The 19,311-nt window shown below is 46.0% G+C and overlaps 1 protein-coding gene across 1 annotated transcript in view; it reads right to left on the reverse strand.

Moving 5' to 3' along the window:
• Positions 1–19,311, reverse strand: part of TRIM54 (tripartite motif containing 54) — a 40,309-nt gene that overhangs the window by 20,485 nt on the left and 513 nt on the right. The window contains exons 2-3 of the mRNA XM_060251194.1: positions 4,897–5,069; positions 1,319–1,490 (exon numbers count right to left, since the gene is read on the reverse strand). Of these exons, the coding sequence (XP_060107177.1) occupies positions 1,319–1,490; positions 4,897–5,069 (345 nt within the window). The remainder of the gene's footprint in view (positions 1–1,318; positions 1,491–4,896; positions 5,070–19,311) is intronic.

Raw genomic sequence — 19,311 nt, forward strand, 5'->3', positions numbered from 1 at the left:
ACAGCTAACTCCTCTGGATCTATGACTAAATGTAAATCTAGTTAACAGAGAAATTGATAAATGAGAGAATATAAGTGTAGAATGCATTGTATACTGCTGCTTACATGACGAAATGTGAGGCCTGATTGAAGAGAAACATCGTTCTCAAGAAAATTCTTCTGTTGTGTAACATATTTGTGTTCTATGTATTGCATTTTGATTTTCCCCCCTGAAATTCTGCCATTTGGAGAGTCCATCAAGAACAGCTTCTGAGCTGCCAGCCACCTTTGTTATAATGCTTTCCATTGGTCTTCTGGAAACTTATAATTAACAATTCCTATAATTATTCTGAAGAACCATCACATGCTAATAGCCCTACCATTCCTTTGAACATTTTGGTTGGCATTAATCAAGAAACATCACACAACTCCTGCATTGGGGATTTTTATAGGGACTGACGTACCATGTTTGTCTACCTTGAAACAAGTAAATCAGAAAAAGAGAATGCCTCTGAGCTTGTGCAGACTGCCTTTCCCTCACCACTGCATGATCACTGCCAGTTCCATATCTGGGAATTCAGGTCAGAGTTTGCATTAAAAGGAGGGTCCTGAGGTTCAGCAAAGTGGTGACTTAGGTCCAGGGTCAGCACTTTGCAGCCCTAAATGAAACACCAGAGAGTGACAGACGAAACACAGAAACTAAAAACACAGAGTTGGAGGGGATCCCAAGGTCATCTAGCTCAGCCCCCTGCACAATGCAGGAAATTCACAGTTATGTCCCCCCCACCCCCCCACCCCGTCCCTTAGTGACTCCTGCTGAATGCCCAGAGAAAGGCAAAAAACCTTTAGGATCCCTGGGCCAATCTGGCCTGGAGGAAAATTCCTTCCTGATTCTAAAGTGGTGACTGGCATTACCCTGGGTCAAGTTCATCCCTTCCTGCTCTCCCTTTCACATGTCTCATGGAGGAGGAGGAACAATGAGCTACAGCTACATTTGAGCTTGAGAATAACTAAAGGAATAGGATTCTTTGTCTAGCAGTTGGCCAAACTTACCAGATTGCTGAGTACTTAGCCCAAAGCAGGCAGACTGCAGTAGACCCACCAAGCCACGAAGCCCCTCAGTTCTTATCTTAAATTGCACACATACCATCTCCCAATAGAGCTTTTCATACTGGTTGCCAGAGCCATCATATTTCATCTCCAGCATTCATCAGCATCCCCTTCAGGTCATTAAGAGACTGCAAGACGGGAGAGGAGACTTGGCTGCCACCAGGGAGCTCTTGAGCCCACCTGCCCAGGTTGGAGAGTGCAGGTTGCGGGAAGGTCCCTCCCTCTTTTACCTTCTGGCGTTTGTAGATGTTGGTCAGAGGGGCCACTTCGCAGTCCTTGTGGGCCCCAAAGACTTTGCACATGGAGCAGGTGGGGGTCTCACAGGTCAGGCAATAGATGTTGATCTTCTCATCCTCATGTTCCTCACACATCAGCTGCTGCTCCGCCTTGGCATGGATGGGTCTGGGGACCATATGGAGAAGGCAGAGACAAGTACTGCTGAGTCCCCAGAAGTTCTTGCCCTGAACCCTGCCTGGCACCTAAAGGGAGGGGGGGATCTGTTGTGCATGTGCTATATCACTCACATTCTGCCGGGTCTCTTGCATAGAACTCGGCATGCTGAGACTCCCAAGTCTGTGCTTTAAAAAGCCAAACTTCTGTCCTTTTTAAAATATAAATTTATGGTCAAAATGTGCAAGTAGGTAGACACTGCAACAGGGGAGGATAGCAAAGCAGGATGCTGTATGTGACGGTCACCTCAAGATTGGACTACTGTAATGCCCTCTACTTGGGGCTGCCTTTGTGCCGAACCCGGCGGCCAGGCTGTTGCTAGGACTCCCGAGGTGGGAGCATATACAGCCGGGGCTACGCGAACTGCACTGGCTGCCAATTACATACCGGGTCCAGTACAAAGTGCTGGTCATCACCTTTAAAGCCCTATATGGCCGAGGACTGGCCTACCTGAGGGACCGTCTTTCCCCATATGAGCCCCAGAGAGCACTGAGGTCAGCCAGGAAAAATAAACTGACTACCCCTGGGCCGAAAGAAGTTAAACTTCAGAACACCCAGGCACGGGCCTTTTCAATCGCGGCCCCTTCCCTATGGAATCAGCTCCCGGAGGAGGTGCGGGCCCTGCGGAGCCTCGATCAGTTCTGCAGGGCCTGCAAGACCACCCTCTTTAAGCTGGCGTACACGGACTGCTGAGTTATGGTTGTTTATAAAGGGAGCCGCCAAAAATGGTTCTGTTTAAGGACCTATGTTATTATGTTAGCCGCCCTGAGCCTGCTTCGGCGGGGGAGGGCGGGATACAAATAAAAATCTATCTATCTATCTATCTATCTATCTATCTATCTATCTATCTATCTATCTATCTATCTATCTATCTATCTATCTATCTATCATCTATCTAAACTATGTAAACTGACAGAAATTAGCGCCGGAAATACCATCATCTCTGCCAGATTAAGTTAAATTTTAATTGTATATTGACTGGTTTTTAATAATGTTAATTTTAAAGCCTTATATTTACTGTTATGTATATTTATAAATGTTGTTAGCCGCCCTGAGCCTGCCTAGGCGGGGAGGGCAGGATATAAATAAAATTTTATTATTATTATTATGGTCAACAATGGACTAAGTTTCTTTAACATCCAGCCCCCACCTCCAGTTTCTCTGCTCTTTCCTTGGCAGAATCTCTTACTTGAACAAAAACTTTGCTTATATTATTTTATTTGTTTATTGGGATTTCTATCCTCCCTCTCAGGTGGGCTCAGAGTAGGTTACAGTAGACCCACATGGTGATTATAGGATTTGGCTTTTCTTGGCACCACGGCTGAGTAGTCTGGCTTATAATTAAATTGTTTTTAAGTAAACCCACAAGACAAAGAGAAAAGGGCAACCTAAAAAGAACAAAAAAGGGCTTTTCCTACACCCCAGATTTTATGGATATCTTTTTTTCATAGGGGTTAATATATTATTTGACTTAGGAAGCCATCACTTTTTCTGGAAAAATATATATTATTTTTTTCAGGCCTCATTTCCCATCTTTTCTGCATGCTTGTTTCCCTCACAGAATTGGCAGTTTTCTTCAAGTATCCTGGAATTTTTTATTTTAATATTTTATGAAGTTTCCATTCAGCAAGTTGGTTTCTTCGGAAAAGCAAACATCTTTCTACTACAACCTTCACTGGATTCAGGAGGCCAGGCATGTGGGAAGACAGCTTAGAAAGACACTCAAAAGAGATCCCTTTTGGGTGTTGGAAAATATATTATAATGTATTGTTAGGCTACCCTTCCAGTCATGGTTCTGATGGGCAAGAGTAATGCCATTTTGGTAGATGGTGGTAGGTGGCTAGTGCTCTGGGCACCTCCGCCCAGCCCTGACAATTAACTTTGAGATGGTTTTCTGGAGTGTAAGAGATAGGGACATTCCAAGAAATGCTGAGCACAAAGGAACAAAGAGAATATTGGAGGGGGGGAACAAGAAGTCTTCAGTATGTCTCAAATGAGATAAGAAGCTAATCTGATTCTCCTTAAGAACATAAGAGAAGCCATGTTGGATCAGGCCAACGGCCCATCAAGTCCAACACTCTGTGTCACACAGTGGCCATACACACACACACACTGTGGCTAATAGCCACTGATGGACCTGTGCTCCATATATTTATCTAAACCCTTCTTGAAGGTGGCTATACTTGTCGCCGCCACCACCTCCTGTGGCAATGAATTCCACATGTTAATCACCCTTTGGGTGAAGAAGTACTTCCTTTTATCCGTTTTAACCTTTCTGCTCAGCATGTCCTTGCTGACATGTAGAAGTTAGCTATGGGAATAAAACAAAATGCATCTTGTGCATATGCAAAGAAAAGTTGTTTGTGTAGGGCCCACCCCAGTTCCAGTCTAGTGGGAGCAGAATGGGTGGAGCTGATTTATCTTTCTGTATCCCCCTTATTCCTGGAATAATGTTTGCCCTCCCTCCCCACTCAACTGAGTGCCTTGCCTGTGTGTGTTAAGTGGAACAGCACACACCAGGTTAACAAGCCCATTTTAACAACAGTCCTCTAATTAAAATAGGTATTTGAACATTTTACTAAACCTTTTCACTGCCTGGTTGGGCTTTGGTCTGGGGAAGAGAGAACGAGCCTTCTGGTTCTGGAAAGAAGAGGACCCCTACCCAGGGCTTTTTTTGAGCAGGAACACACAGAAACGCAGTTCCGGCTGGCTTAGAGTCAGGAGGTGTGGCCTAAAATGTAAATGAGTTCCTGCTGGGCTTTTTCTACAAAAAAAGACCTGCCCCTACCTATAAATGTCCCAGGGATAGTGACAAATGGGCTCTTAGAGCAGCTCTGATTTGCTGAAATTTGCTGAAAACCCTATCTTGGACCAGGTGGAAAACATCAGATTAGCATCCAGGTCTACCTCTCAACAGTGTACTCTGCTGGCTCCTAATAAGGCACCATGAAAAATAAAAGTCCCAACAATGGCAGCCATTTCCAAACTGATTCAATGTGTCCACAGACTGGTGCTGCTTTGGAGGGCGGACTGTATGCTATCATACCAAGCTAAAGTTCCTCTATCTTCCCCAGGTTCTAGCCCCATATATCCAGGAATTTCCTAAGGGGCAACCCTAAGAGGTGAGAAGGCATCCAGTAGCAATGGAAAGAGGCTGGATATGCATGTGCAGAGTTGCACAAGAAGTGGGCCTTGAGGTAAGGAAATAACAGAATCAGCTGGATTTTAAAACGGCTGAATTGTTAACTCTTGTGCTTTGAAGATTCTCTCAGGAGAAGAGTTCCTGTCATGAGACGCAGGGCCACCACAGCCATTTTAAAACAGGCCTCGAGTGCCACCCCTTCCTGCCCCCACTTACCGAGAGGATTCCTGTTTGTAGATGTCAATTATATTTTCCACCAGAAGGTTGCGCTGCAAGCCATACACTCCATGTCTATCCAGCACCACTTCGTGGCGGCAGGATGGGCATCGAAATCGGCCTCCAGAAGACACTGAAGTGGAGCCCCGCGATTGCCACAGAGGGTTGGAGGCCTGGAAGGGAGGGAGAAGAAGGCAGGGTCAGTGGGGTCCCCGTCTGAACACTTGGGCTTACTGTCACCCCGTCTCAACTGCCACTGAATGGACCTATCCTTCGCTGAGCAGAACCAGGACCATTCCAGTAACCCTGAAGAGGATATGCTCCAGGTTGCGTGAGGCAACGTACCTACTCTTGCCAGCCCTGTTTTTCTTCACCCCATGCAGCAAATACAGAGGGGACACCACTTTCTAAGGGCCCTGGTCACAGAGCCAGGAAAAATATGCCTGGTGTGGGGCTAAGAGTCCAGCACAACATTGCTAGCCTCTAGGTGGGACCCACATATCAGCAGGTCTTCCATTTTACGCTCTGTGAAACAGCTTCCCTCACCTGCATTGACTGCAGGTGTCAAACAGGTCATCTGCCTGAAGTCAAGGGAGCATTCATTCAATATCGCTATCCAGCAATTTTTGAAGGCTTTGTCCTCACTAAACATAGCCGGGGGGGGGGGTTGAATATGCAACCCCCAAGGTATCCGCTTTGGTTTTATGTAGTCCGTAGGAGAGACCGAATGCAATTCAACTCTGATTTCTTTTTTCAACATAAACTCTCGTTGGTTCCAATCAGTGAAACTATCTTCATTTTAGTACCTAAAGTGTGTGCAACATTAGCCACAATTTTATCCACCTCCTTATTGGAGTATGCAAAAATGTTGTCCCAGGACTTAATGGCCACAAAAAAAGGGTAAAGTCCAACAGTGGCTGCACAGTTAGAGAATCAGATAAAAATCAACTGTGCCAGAAAGAACAAAAACCAAGTTTTTAGGAAATTTATATCAGAAGTTCTCAATTCATGCGATAAAAATCCATTACAAAGGAAATCCCACACATATACAGTCCACAAAAATCCATTCTGATATGTCGACTCCTGAAGAAATTTGCAACTCCCAATATCCAGCATGCAGAAAACAGCATCCGCTGGTACAACTTTCCCCTCTGTCTTGGTGATAAAATCTCCACTGTCCTTTATGTATGAAGGTGTATTTACTACAAAAGGTTGAAAAAAGAAATCAATAAATTGAGAAAGTGGTTCCAACAGTGAATTAGATCCCGATATTATAGGCCTCTCCGGAGGAGGGAAACCAGGCTTGTGGATCTTAGGTAAAGAGTATAGCACCGGAACGCGGGGGGGTCTTTGGTAAAAAAAGCTTTAGTTCTAGCTTCTATCCAACCAAAAATTTCCGTCTCCGTAACAGTCACATCTATAACTCTAGTGATATGATCAGTGGGGTTAATTCTAGTGATATGACTATTACAGAGGCTTTCATCTGCCTTTTTATAGCAGACGGTAGGATGCTTTGGTAAGCCGTCTTTAAGAAGTTAAGAACGGGCACTAATAAGAGTGTGATAGAATGATGCGTTAAAGTATTTGTTTTATCTCATGTATTTTGTTAGAGGGGGTGTTATTCGTATGTTGTTTGCTGTCATATTATGTCTTTCAGGTTTATCATTCAGCTTTCAAAAAACCTATCTATAGTGGAACATGGTTCAAGCTAGCGATCATGTGAGGTGACTTTTACCTTAGAAGCTGATGTCATTGGTTGGACCCCTTGTGTGTTGTAAGGAAGGAGGCTTTTTGACCCATTGGAAGTTGCAAATTTCTTCAGGAGTCGACATATCAGAATGGATTTTTGTGGACTGTATATGTGTGGGATTTCCTTTGTAATGGATTTTTATCGCATGAATTGAGAATTTCTGATATAAATTTGTACAATTTTCTAAAGACTTGGTTTTTGTTCTTTCTGGCACAGTTGATTTTTGTCTGATTCTCTAACTGTGCAGCCACTGTTGGACTTTACCCCTAGAGAAAATGGCTGCTTTGAATGGTGGACTCTATGGCATCCTGAGGCCCCTCGTCTCACCAGACCCCACCCTCTCCTGGATCCACCCCCAAAATCAGTTATTTTCCAACAGAGCTGGCAATCCTATGTATTGATTATATAATCCTTGTAAGTAACCCTTTTGGAGTCTACAGAAAAAGCATTCCTCAAGACAGTATAATTTGAGAACTGTGGTAGATGAAGAAGCACAACCCGATGCCATGATCCTTCAAGGGGATAACAGCCACCCTGAGCACTCCCATTCCTGGAAGGGATATGCAGCTACTAATTCACTAGTTATTATTTTATTTACTTTTTTATATCCTGCCTTTCTCCCCAATGGGGACCCAAAGCAGCTTACATCATTCTCCTCTTCTCCATATTATCCTCACAACAACCCTATGAGGTAGGTTAGGCTGGGACAGCGTGACTGTTCCAAGATCACCCAGCAAGCTTCTCTGGCAGAGTGGCAGTTGAACCTGGGTCCCCCAGATCCAAGTCCAGCGCTTTAGCCACTACATCACACTGGTGCAATACCCACCCCAAATAATGCAAACATGTACATATCAGAAACACTTGTCATTATTTTTTGACATTTTGTAACTGAAAGAAGTTTTCTCATCTGGTATCTTGCTGGCTAGTTTCATTTCCTCAGGAGCCAGAAGGGAAAGAGAGCAGCAGACAGTCAGCAGATACACGACTGACAGGGGCATCCTCCACCCAAAGCACCTAGCTGATCTTCCTGCCCAACTGGATTCTAATGTTTTCATCCCACAGCCTTCCCACCTTCCCTCCACCATTGCTCCATTTGGGAGGGATTTCTGGTTCTATGCCAGCATAGATCTTGGTGGCCTCAGATATTCCATTACTTGGGTTGGTGGGGGGTACAAGGCTCAATAGATACAAGGGGAGTGCTTTGGTTGTACACTATACAGTGTGTCCATAAAGTGCCAGCAAGTTACAACTGACTAACAGTTTGCTGTAGTGGTGTAGAGTCAGTTTGGTGTAGTGGTTAAGTGTGTGGACTCTTATCTGAGAGAACCGGTTTTGATTCCCCACTCCTCCACTTGCAGCTGTTAGAATGGCCTTGGGTCAGCCATAGCTCTCGCAGAGCTGTCCTTGAAAGGGCAGCTTCTGTGAGAGCTCTCTCAGCCCCACCTACCTCACAGGGTGCCTGTTGTAGGTAAGGAAGGTAAAGGAGATTGTAAGCAGCTATGAGACTCTGAGATTCAGAATGAAGGGCGGGGTATAAATCCAATATCTTCATCTACTAACAGTGACCACTCCTGGGGTTTTCAGAGCAATAGATGTTCAGAGACAGTTGGCTGTTGCCTGCCTTTGTGTAGGGACCCTAGACTTCCTTGGAGGTCTCCCAAAACCAGGGCTGACCCTGCTTAGCTTCTGAGATCTGACAAAGATCAGGCTTGCCCTTGGGCCATCCAGGTCAGGGCATGCTATAGACCAGGGGTTCCCCAACCTCCGGTCCGTGGACCAGTACCAGTCCGTGGCCTGTTAGCAACTGGACCATGAGTTGTATAATTATTTCATTATATATTACAATGTAGTAATAATAAGACGAGGACATTGGATTTATATCCTGCCCTCCACTCTGAATTTCAGAGTCTCAGAGTGGCTCACAATCTCCTTTCCCTTCGTCCTCCACAACAGACAACCTGTGAGGTGGGTGGGGCTGAGAGAGCTCTCACAGAAGCTGCCCTTTCAAGAACAGCTCTGCAAGAGCTATGGCTGACTCAAAGCCATTCCAGCAGGTGCAAGTGGAGGAGTGGGGAATCAAACCCAGTTCTCCCAGATAAGTCCACACACTTAACCACCACACGAAACTAAAGAAATAAAGCTGACAATTGTATCATCCTGAAACCATCACATGCACCCAGTCCGTGGAAAAATGGTCTTTTACAAAACTGGTCCCTGGTGCCAAAAAGGTTGGGGATCACTGCTATAGACTAGGGGAGGGTATTGTATTCATCCTTTCATTCAGTACACAAAGCACTCTTAGACAAGCTCCCAGGGCGATTAGAAACTGATAGCGGCAGAGATTAAAGTTTTGTCCCCCTTCTCCAGTACAAAGAGGCACAATGCAAGACTAGATGAGAAGTCATAGATGAGGAAGGATCTCGGATAGCTCTGCATAAAAGAGAACTGCTGATACAGGATCTGAAATCCCTCAGTGTCTCTAATCCAATGTAAAAGCACTAAGCAGCCACTCCCCCCCTTGATACAAATCACCCTCACCCAGGGAGAGAAAAACAGATAATCTTTCCTGCTCATATGCAAATAAAATGGGGATTGATTCAACCAGGAGTTTCCCCATGCTACATCTTATTAGATGATTTGAAACACTTTTTTCTTCAGATGGGGGAATTTCATTCCTTTGTGTCCCTTCTGAAACTACTGCTGGAAAACAGCATTGTTTTGGGGAAGGGGCCATGTGGCTCTGAGGACAATGTTACCCCTACTCCGTTTTCAGAGGGCTCCAGATTCAATCCCTGGAAACGTTTCTACTTAAAAGATTTCAGAAAGCAAATATTGCTGAGTCCCTTGGGGAGCTACTGCCAATGAGAGGAGACATCACAGCATCTTGAGGTCATGTCTAGTGATAGGGAAAACTAGATTAGTAAAATGCATCAGAAGGATTTCACACACACACACCAGGGTTGCCAAGTCCAATTTGAGAAATCTCTGGGGACTTTGGGGGTGGATCCAGGAGCAAGGTTGTGATAAGCATAACTGAATTTCAAAGGGAGTTCTGGCCATCACATTTAAAGGGACCGCATGTCTTCCCTCCATTGAAAATAATGAAAGACAGGGACACCTTCTTTTGGGGCTCATAGAATTGGACCCCCTGGTCCAATCCTTTTGAAACTTGGAAGGTATTTTGAGGAGAGGTATAGCAGGCCAAATGCTATGCTATAGATCTGGTGCCTCTGTGTCAAAAACCAGCCCCCTCCCTGAGCCCCAGACACCCATGGATCAATTTTGCATTATAGCCTATGGGAATCGGTCTTCACAGGGAATAATGGAAGGCCCAACAGACATTTCCCTCCTCCCTGCCGCTTTCTGATGACCCTGAAGCGGGGGGGGGGGAGGGCCTCCAAACCAGGGGATCCCCAACTCCACCCCCCCCACACACACAAGCTCCAAAATCGCTTTCAAGCAAGGCCTGCAATGCTCAGAGAAGCATCCACCACTTTCCAAACAAAACCAGTCAGCCTTCAAAGGCAGCCCCCGATAGAGACACATTATCTTGCCATGCTGACCCTATTTCTTTAGGAAGTGACTATGCACACCTCCTGGCAAGTGGATGGATGGGCAGTCTCTGTTTCTGAATGATCAATGGCTGACATGTCCTGCCAGGCACAAGCTGCTCTTTTTCAAAAACAGCACTCCGGGCAGCATCTCCACTTAGAAGATTTCAGTTAAGAAGCATTTTGAAAGACCTTGCCTTGGAGTCCGATCTCAGAGAAGGGAGGAGGCTTTGCTGATGGCACCAGCACCAACGATGCAGTCTGGCCGCTGCTCAGCTGAAACATTCCTGGTTTTCTTCCATTTATGCTCCCAGCGGCAACCATCACCCGCCTCTTTCTAAGTTGGTCTTAAAGGTGCAATCACTTTGTTCTACAGACCAACACAGCTGCCTACTTGGATTTACCACCAAGAGCTGCTGCTGAGAAGGCTCCAGCTGGCACAAGATGCACCCAGGGCCAATTGCATCAACCGCCTGCTTAATTCAGTTCCCAGGATGTTGGGCAAGAAGCCATCAGTTAATAAATTCCCCAGACTTGGATCTATTTGTTTTCACTGGGGGAGGTCCTGGGGTTGCAGTCCAATTCAAGAAATATCTGGGGACTTTGGGGATGGAGCCAGGAGACATTGGGGGCGGAGCTAGGAACAAGGGTGTGACAAGCATAATTGAACTCCAAGTGAGTTCTGGCCATCACATTTAAAGCGACAGCACACCTTTTTAAATGTCTTCCTTTCATAGGAAATAATGAAGGATAGGGGCACCTTCTTTGGGGGCTCACAGAATTGGACCACCTGGTCCAATCGTTTTGAAACTTGGGGGGTACTTTGAAGAGAGGCACTATACTGAGAGATACTATACTGAAAATTTGGTGCCTCTACCTCAAAAACCAGCTCCCCCAGAGCCCCCGAAACCTCCAGATCAATTCCCCATTATACCCTATGAGAACTGATCTCCACATAGGGAATAATGAAGTGCTCAGCAGTTTCCCTTCCCCCCACCCCGTTTCTGGTGACTCTGAAGAGAGAGATTGGCCTCTCCACTCACGAGTTGCTGCCAACTTCTTCAAAGTAACACACACCATCCCAAGAGGAAGCCTTTCAATCGGAGACTGGCGCCTCCGGAGGTAGAAAGGCACATGGTCCTCTGGGGGCGGGGCTTCCCCCCACACCAGCCAGCTGATTGGGGGTGGAAAGGAGCCTGGGAAAGCGAAGGAACCCCCGCTGGGACCTGGGGATTGGCAAGCCTAGGAGGTCCCCAGGCCCTGCAGGAGTTTTGAGCCAGAGGGATCACAAGCTTCACTGGGTATCTTGGTAAGCCTTCACCCCTTGACTTCTTCATCCCAATCTGAGAACCAAACTAAACAGACATGCAACCCCCATGATTCTTTGTCTTTTGACATTTCTGTTGCTTAAAAGCATCTGCGGTGGGGAGGGAAAGAGGAAAATTGAATTGGGGCCGTTGGCAATGGCCCAAGCCTCTCCCCAGTCTAAATAACCCCCACTGGGGCAAACAGTGTGGAGAAGGTTTTTTGGGGGTAACCCAGAGCAGGGAACACTGGCGGATTTGCCAATATGGAAGAAGAGAAGATTAGATTTATATTTTGCCCTTCACTCAGTGTCTCAGAAAGTTTACAATCTCCTTTCCCTTCCCCTCCCCACAACAGACATCCTTGTGAGGTAGGTGAGGCTGAGAGAGCTCTTTTGAAAACCGCTGTTTCAAGAACAGCTCTGAAAGAACTTGTGACTAACTCAAGGTCACATCAGCAGGTGCAGTGAGGAATCAAACCCGGTTCTCCCAGATTAACGCTCCTAACCACAACACCAAACTGGCTCCAGCTCTTCTCTCTTTCTCCAGGACTGACACATCCCATTCAGTCAGTCACAAACCTTCAACACCCACCTTTGGAGCTACCACCTCCCAAGAGATGCCTTTCTCCAAGGAAAGTAATGAGAAGGGCTCCCCAGCCAAGAACCCAGCCCCACAGACCCCACTTCTATAGGTGTATAACTTGCCATTCAGACATGACAGGCCCTATCTCCCGGGGCAAGCCCTGATCATCCATGGAGAACAGCCAGGAAAAGGGGATACCCTCTGCCAAGAATATACTCCAGCAGAATCACTTGCCCTTGCTCTGGCTATCTCAGGCTGCCAGTCTGAACAACACTGCCCTTTGCATTCTTCCTATTCAAATAGAACTAGGTGTAGCAACACCCCAATCAGCACAGTGTGTGTGGTATCAGAATGAGTAAGCTATGAAGGCAACTCATAAAAACAGCTGCTGGAATGGGGCTGCCTCTAGACACCAGGGCTTGCTCTCCAACCAGCCTCAGGTCCTTTGATTGCTGTTAGTCTGGGCATCGCTCAAATTCATACAGAAGCCGCCAGGCAAGTAGCCAGGGCTGGCAAGTGTCACAGACGCTCCATCATCCCTGGCAACCTGGTGCTCTTATCTTGCCAAGCAATTCTCTAGCAGGCCTTCTGAGATTCAGCAGAGCGTAGTGGCTAGGGTATTGTAGGAGGACCTAGGAGACTCAGGTTCAAATCCCTACTCCGCCATGACCTTGGGCCAGTCACTCTTGTTCAGCCTACCCTGCCTTGCAGTGTTGTTGCGAGGATTTGGTGGAGGAGGGAAGAATGACATGATAACTTGTATGAAGTAAGTCATAACAGTGGGTGTTGCAGTATCTTGCATGCAAGCTGCATGTCCTAAGTGTCAAACCATCTGGCTCCCATTGCTTCAGCTCCTTAATTTAGGATTAGTTCTAAGCCTGGGAGCAACAAGAAAAACTGCTTTTAAATTCTGAAATTGGTGAGCAATAGTACCAAGGGCAGTCCTCTTCGTGCAAGGGGACACAGGAGCCACCTTATACCAAGTCAGACTGCTGGGCCCTCTAGTTGACACGCAGCAGCTCTCCAAAGTCTCCAGCAGGGAGAATATTTTCCCAGCCTCCTTACTTAAGATCCTTTTAAGTAGAGAAGCTGCCTTGGACATTGCATGATAGAAAAGGGAGATATTAATGGGAAGGAATTGCATGAATGAATCCAGGGGGGCAGCTGTGTTAGCCTGTTGTAGCAAAAATACATAGGAGTCTTGTAGAGCCTTGAAATCTGCTTTTTTACCGTAGTCTAAACTTGTCTGGACAAAGTAAGTCCATAAAAGCTTATGCTAGAATGAAAACTTTTAATGATTCAGAGCAAGAAATGCTAGAATGACACTTTATTTTATTGTATGGGACACTTATATTGATATCTCTCTCTCATATACACCCCCCCCCCAATATAAAGCTCTTTTCTGATTTAACGCTCTAGACTGATATTTAATATTGGGAGTTCAAAGATAAACCCCCTCTCCATGCCTAAAACTGTCTACATTTCTGATCAATAAATTGATATAGGGTGGCTGAAAACCTTCAATGGCAGTGATCCCCTGAGTGCCAGTGTTTGGGGATGGGAGGGACAACAGGGTGGGGAGGTCATTCACCTCCTTGCTTTGCTGGAGGACCTTCTGGGGGCCACTGGATGGCCACTGCATGAAAGAGGCTGCTGGATTAGATGGCCTATTGCTCTTATGAAAAGATCCACACACCAAGAGGTACTGGGGGACAGAGGTCACAGACTTCATTATATACTGTGAAGAGGTAGGGTCTGAACCCTGTAGGGTAGGATCCTACAATAATCACAGCTATGAGTGCTCTTGCTTCAGATGGAGACTTCTTGCACTAGAGCAACCTTTTTGAGTTTGTGGGCACCTTTGGCAGTCTGACAAAGTCTGGTGGGCACAGCCAAAAAATGGCTGCCACAAAATAACTGCCAGAGGCGGCAAAGAAAAGGAAAGGTCCCCTGTGCAAGCACCAGTCGTTTCCAACTCTGGGGTGTCATTGCTTTCACAACATTTTCACGGCAGACATTTTACGGGGTGGTTTGCCATTGCCTTCCCCATTCATCTACACTTTCCCCCAACAAGCTGGGTACTCATTTTACTGACCCTGGAAGGATGGAAGGCTGAGTCAACCTCAAGCCGGCTACCTGAAAACCCAGCTTCCACCAGGGATTGAACTCAGGTCGTGAGCAGAGCTTAGGACTGCAGTACTGCAGCTTTAACACTCTGCGTCATAGAGCCATTTAAACTTCTTTTTGAAAGGATTCAAGAGGAAGCTCAAATACCAGTTTCATGGCAAGAAGCTACAAAATCTCTAATTCCAAAGGAGGGTGCAGACTTCAAAGATATTAAAAAACACCAGCCAATCTCTCTTTTAAATGTGGATTACAAAATTTTTGCAGCAATATTGGCACAACACTTGAAGAAGGTTTTACAGTCCACAACGCATCAAGACCAGGCAGGATTTCTTCCTAGAAGATATCTGAAAGACAATGTCAGAATAGTATGTAATATAATGAAATACTATGAGAACCATCCAGAGAAACAATTGGCTGGCTCTCAGTGCCTACTTTCTGACATCCTTTACAGAGAGATGCTGCCAGAGACTGAACTTTGGTTCTTTTGCATACAAAGGAGGTGCACTACCGCTGAACCACAGCCCCTCCCCAGAATGGTGATGGAAACTGCAGCCAGGTTGCAGCCGACATACGGCAGCCCTCTAGGGTTTTCAAAGCAAGAAAGGTTCAGAAATGTCTTGCCACTGTCTGACTCTGTGCAACAACGCTGGACTTCTCCTGGTGGACTCTCATCCCAATACTAACCAGAGCTGTCTGAGTTTTGCTTACAAGATCTGATGAGATCAGGGTAACCTAGGCCATCCAGGTGAGGGCCTCAGTAAAATATGGATTGGTTGATCCCTACCGGGAGAAGAGAACAGTTTCCGATCCACTCACTCCTGCCTTCCTCTCTGCTGCCTCTAGGTGGCACTGTCTATGCATAGTAAAACTCCAATGCAAATATTTCCCCTGGAATGTAATTAGACTTCTACGTGGACCAACTTTCCTGTTCTGTCCAAAGCACGCAACACGCTGCCCTCAGGCAGAGCATTTAATGCTTTCTTGTGTGTTGTTTGCAATGAAGGATTTGCTGATCCCATATACCTCTGAGGAAGTGAGCTCTGACACACAAAAGCAAATGCTCTACTAAACGTTGTCAGTCTTTAAGGTGCCCCGGGACTTCCGTTTTATCTTATTTAAAATATTTCTAACCTGTCTCTTCAGAGTCCTAATGAAGGTGGCTTATCATTAAAACCACATCACAATATTTAAAAACGAGCTGTTGGGTATAAACAGCATTAAAAACTATCCCTAAAACAGGCACAGAAAACTGGTAAGATAAAAACCCTAATTATGAGCCTGGTGTCTGAAAGAAAGTAGGTATTAGGCAAGCCTCAAAGGGGAAGGTGCTCCAAAGGCAAGGTGCCACCACGAAAATGCTCTGACTTTAGTTGCCACCCACCTGACCTCTGAAGCTGGGGGCACAGAGAGCAGGACTTGAAAGGCAGATCTTAACTGGTGGCCTGGATACTATGGGAGGAGACAGTCCTTGAGGTAGCCTGACCCCAAGCCATTTAGGGCCTTAAAAGGTAAGAGTCAGCAGTCTGAATTGTACCCAGAAACAGATGGGTAGGCAGTGGAAGATCTTCTAGTGCCCTGGCTCCACTGATGGACCTCCTGATGGCATCTAGGGGTTTTGTTCGTTTTTTGGCCACTGTGTGACAGAGTGTTGGATTGGATGGGCCATTGGTCTGATCCAACATGGCTTCTCTTATGTTCTTATGCACCTCTTTCAGCACTGGGGTGATGCCATTCCTGTAACCACCCCCTGAAGTAGCCTGGCCTGGCCACATTTTGGAGCAACTGAAGTGTTCAGACCAATTTCAAAGGCAGCCACACTCAGAGTACAGTAAAGTATTATGTTATTTTGCTGCAGTAGACGAATGTGGCTACCTCAGGATGGCCTGCATTGCTTGGCATCAGCTTTTGAGGAAAAAGCCTCCCTCAGATCAATCACAGGGGACCCAGAAAGAGGTATATGGGGATTGTTAGGTTTCCTGAAGGAAGAGCCTCTTCTGCTGGAAGGAGGTGTGCACACTTAGTGGTGGTGGTGGAAAGCGCTGCAACTGGCTTAGGGCAACCCCAGAGAGTTTTCAAGGCAAGAGACATTCAGAGGTAATTTGCCATTGGCTGCCTCTGTATAACAACCCTGAACTTCCCTGGACTTCTGAGATCTGACACCATCAGGCTAGCTTGGGCCATCCAGATTAGGGTTGTGTACACTTAGATTACTTGGCCTACACACACAACACCTCTGGTAAGGTGCAGCCTTACAAATCCAAAGAGGAGTAAGCAGTGCAGCGGCTAAGTTTGCAGATGACACAAAATTGTTCAGGGTGGTGAGAACCAAGGGGGGATTGTGAGGCACTCCAAAGGAATCTGTCAAGGATGGGTAAGTGAGCATCAATGGGGCAAATGAGGTTCAATGTGGTCAAGTTCAAAGTAACACACATTGGGGCCAAAAATCCTCACTATAAATACATGTTGATGGGGTCTGAACTGGTGGAGACTGACCAAGAGAGAGATCTTGGGGTCATGGTAGATAACTCACTGAAAATGTCGACAGAGTGTGCAACTGCAATTTAAAAAGGCCAATGCTATGCTGTGGGTTATTAGGAAGGGAACTGAAAACAAATCAGCCAGTATCATAATGCCCCTGTATAAATAGATGGTGTGGCCTCATTTGGAATAATGTGTACAATACTTGTCACCATACCTCAACAAAGATATTATGGCACTGGAAAAAGTGCAGAAAAGGATTAAGGGGATGAAATACTTTCCCTATGAAGAAAGGTTAAAGAGATTAGAGCTCTTCAGTTTGGAGAAATGACAATTTAGAGGGATGACATGACAGAGGTTTATAAAATTATGCATGGGGTAGAGAAAGAAGTACTTTTCTCCCTTTCTCACAATACACAAACTTATGGGCACTCAATGAAATTACTGAGCAGTTGGGTTAGAATGGATAAAAGGAAGTACTTCTTCACTCAAAGGGTGATTAACACATGGAATTCACTGCCACAGGAGGTGATGGTGGCTACAAGCACAAACAGCTTCAAGAGGGAATTAGATAAACATATGGAGCAGAGGTCCATCAGTAGCTATTAGTTGCAAGGTACAGATAGAACTCTCTGTGGCACGTGATGCTCTCTATTCTTGGTGCTTGGGGGAGGCAACACTGGCCCCACTGGTGGACCTCCTGATGACACCTAGTTTTTTTGACCACTGTGTGAAAGACAGTTAGACTGGATGGGCCATTAGCCTGATTCAACATGGCTTCTGTTATGTTCTTAACACACCCCACCCTACAGGTATAAACAGTAATAACTGCTGTAGAAAAAAAACCAGAATCCTTTCTGCCAAGCACTCACCATATGACCTTCACATCCCATCCATAGTTCCTCTTAGATCTTCTGAAGAATTTTTATCTACTCCCATTCATTTCTCCACCCTCCCAATTCTCTTCCTTAGATAAGGCATGAATCGGTGGGGGGGGGGGGAGAGAAGAGGGCATTTCATCAGTTAGAATGAGGAGACCCTGGCATTTAAATAGTAGGCACAGAATAAGAACTTCCTTCTTTTTAAATTGTTGCATAAAGGTTGCTTGGTCCTTGCAGCAAGAGCAGATTTCTGAAAGAACCTGTGGGCTTTGCTGTTCTGCCAGGGACCCTGTCCCTAGGTCCAGCATGTGAGTCAGAATTTTGCTGTCTGGAACTTCCACCCAGAACAGGCACACAAGGTCACCTACTCTCTCTTTCTCCCCTTTCAAGCCTTTCTCGGATTTTGCCATAGTAGCTTCAGTGTTCTACCTAAACACTAACACAAGATAACAGGCTCACCAACCATCCAATTGTGCTTCCTCCTCCTCTTCCACATTCCCTTGAAGGGTGAAATTTAACTGGCAAACTCCTTAGGGCAGGAGCCAGTTTTTCCTGCTTATGTTCTTGCCTAAATAGCCAGGTAGAATCAGAAAAGAAGATCCCACTGACAGTGGGAAAGGTGGGGTGTAACTATTGCAATTCAGTCAGTCAGTCAGTCAAGCCCAGGGGTGGCCAAACTGCAGCTCAGGAGCCACACGTGGCTCTTACACACATATTGTGTGGCTCTCGAAGCTCCCACTGCCTTGTCAGCTGACTTAGAAAAGGCATTTCTCTCTTTTAATCACTTCTCCAAGCCAAGCCAGCTGGCAGCTTGGAGAATGCAGTTAAAGTTGCTTTCTTTCCACTTCTCCCTCCTATTTTCCTTCCTTCCTTCCGTCCTTCTCGCAAACATCTGCCATTCGTGTCTTGCAGCTCTCAAATATCTGACATTTATTCGATGTGGCTCTTACGTTAAACAGGTTTGGCCACTCCTGGCTAAGCCCATCCCAAAGTGGTTGTTTTCAAAAGGATAAAAAACAACAAAGGAACAATGTTTGCCCAAAATTTGCATATGCTGGTTTGCATGCATAACTGCAAATGTATGTATAAAACTAGAAATACAACTCACCCTCGTCTCAGCTCTGTCTGCTCTGCAGGTGCTCACTATTGATGGGAAACTGTTCCAGGCCCCTGCCTGCCCTTCCCATGGTTCAGTCCACCTCACACAGCCTGATGAACTTGAGCAACACTCCTTCCAACTGCAAATTTTTGTTGGCAATGCATATATTTATATCCCACTAATGGGGACTCAAAGTGGCTTTCAACCTCATTCTCTCCTCATCAATTTTACCCTGATGTCAGTTTTATACCTGACAACAATAATCCGGTGAGATGGGTTAGGTTGAGAGCGAGTGACTGGCAAGCCATCCAGTGAGCTTTCACAGGAAGCCAGGGATTCATTTAGGGCTGCCAACCTCCAGGTGGGGTCTGGAGATCTCCTGAAATTACAACTGATCTTCAAATTACAGAGATCTCTTCCCCCAACCTACTTTGGAGGGTGGACTCTATGGAGTTATACCTGCTCAGGTCTCTCCTCCACTCTCTAGGCTCTACCCCCAAAACTCCCAAGAATTTTCCAACCCAAAGTTGGCAGACCTACCTCTTCTGGATCCTAGTCCAACCCTAATAACTACCTCACAGTGGTTCTGTGTGTACCTATGATGTAGTTCCTCAGGAATCACACTTCCACTGCTGATTCA

This window comes from Heteronotia binoei, chromosome 1 (assembly GCF_032191835.1).
Source record: "Heteronotia binoei isolate CCM8104 ecotype False Entrance Well chromosome 1, APGP_CSIRO_Hbin_v1, whole genome shotgun sequence".
NCBI classification, from domain to species: Eukaryota; Metazoa; Chordata; class Lepidosauria; order Squamata; family Gekkonidae; genus Heteronotia; species Heteronotia binoei.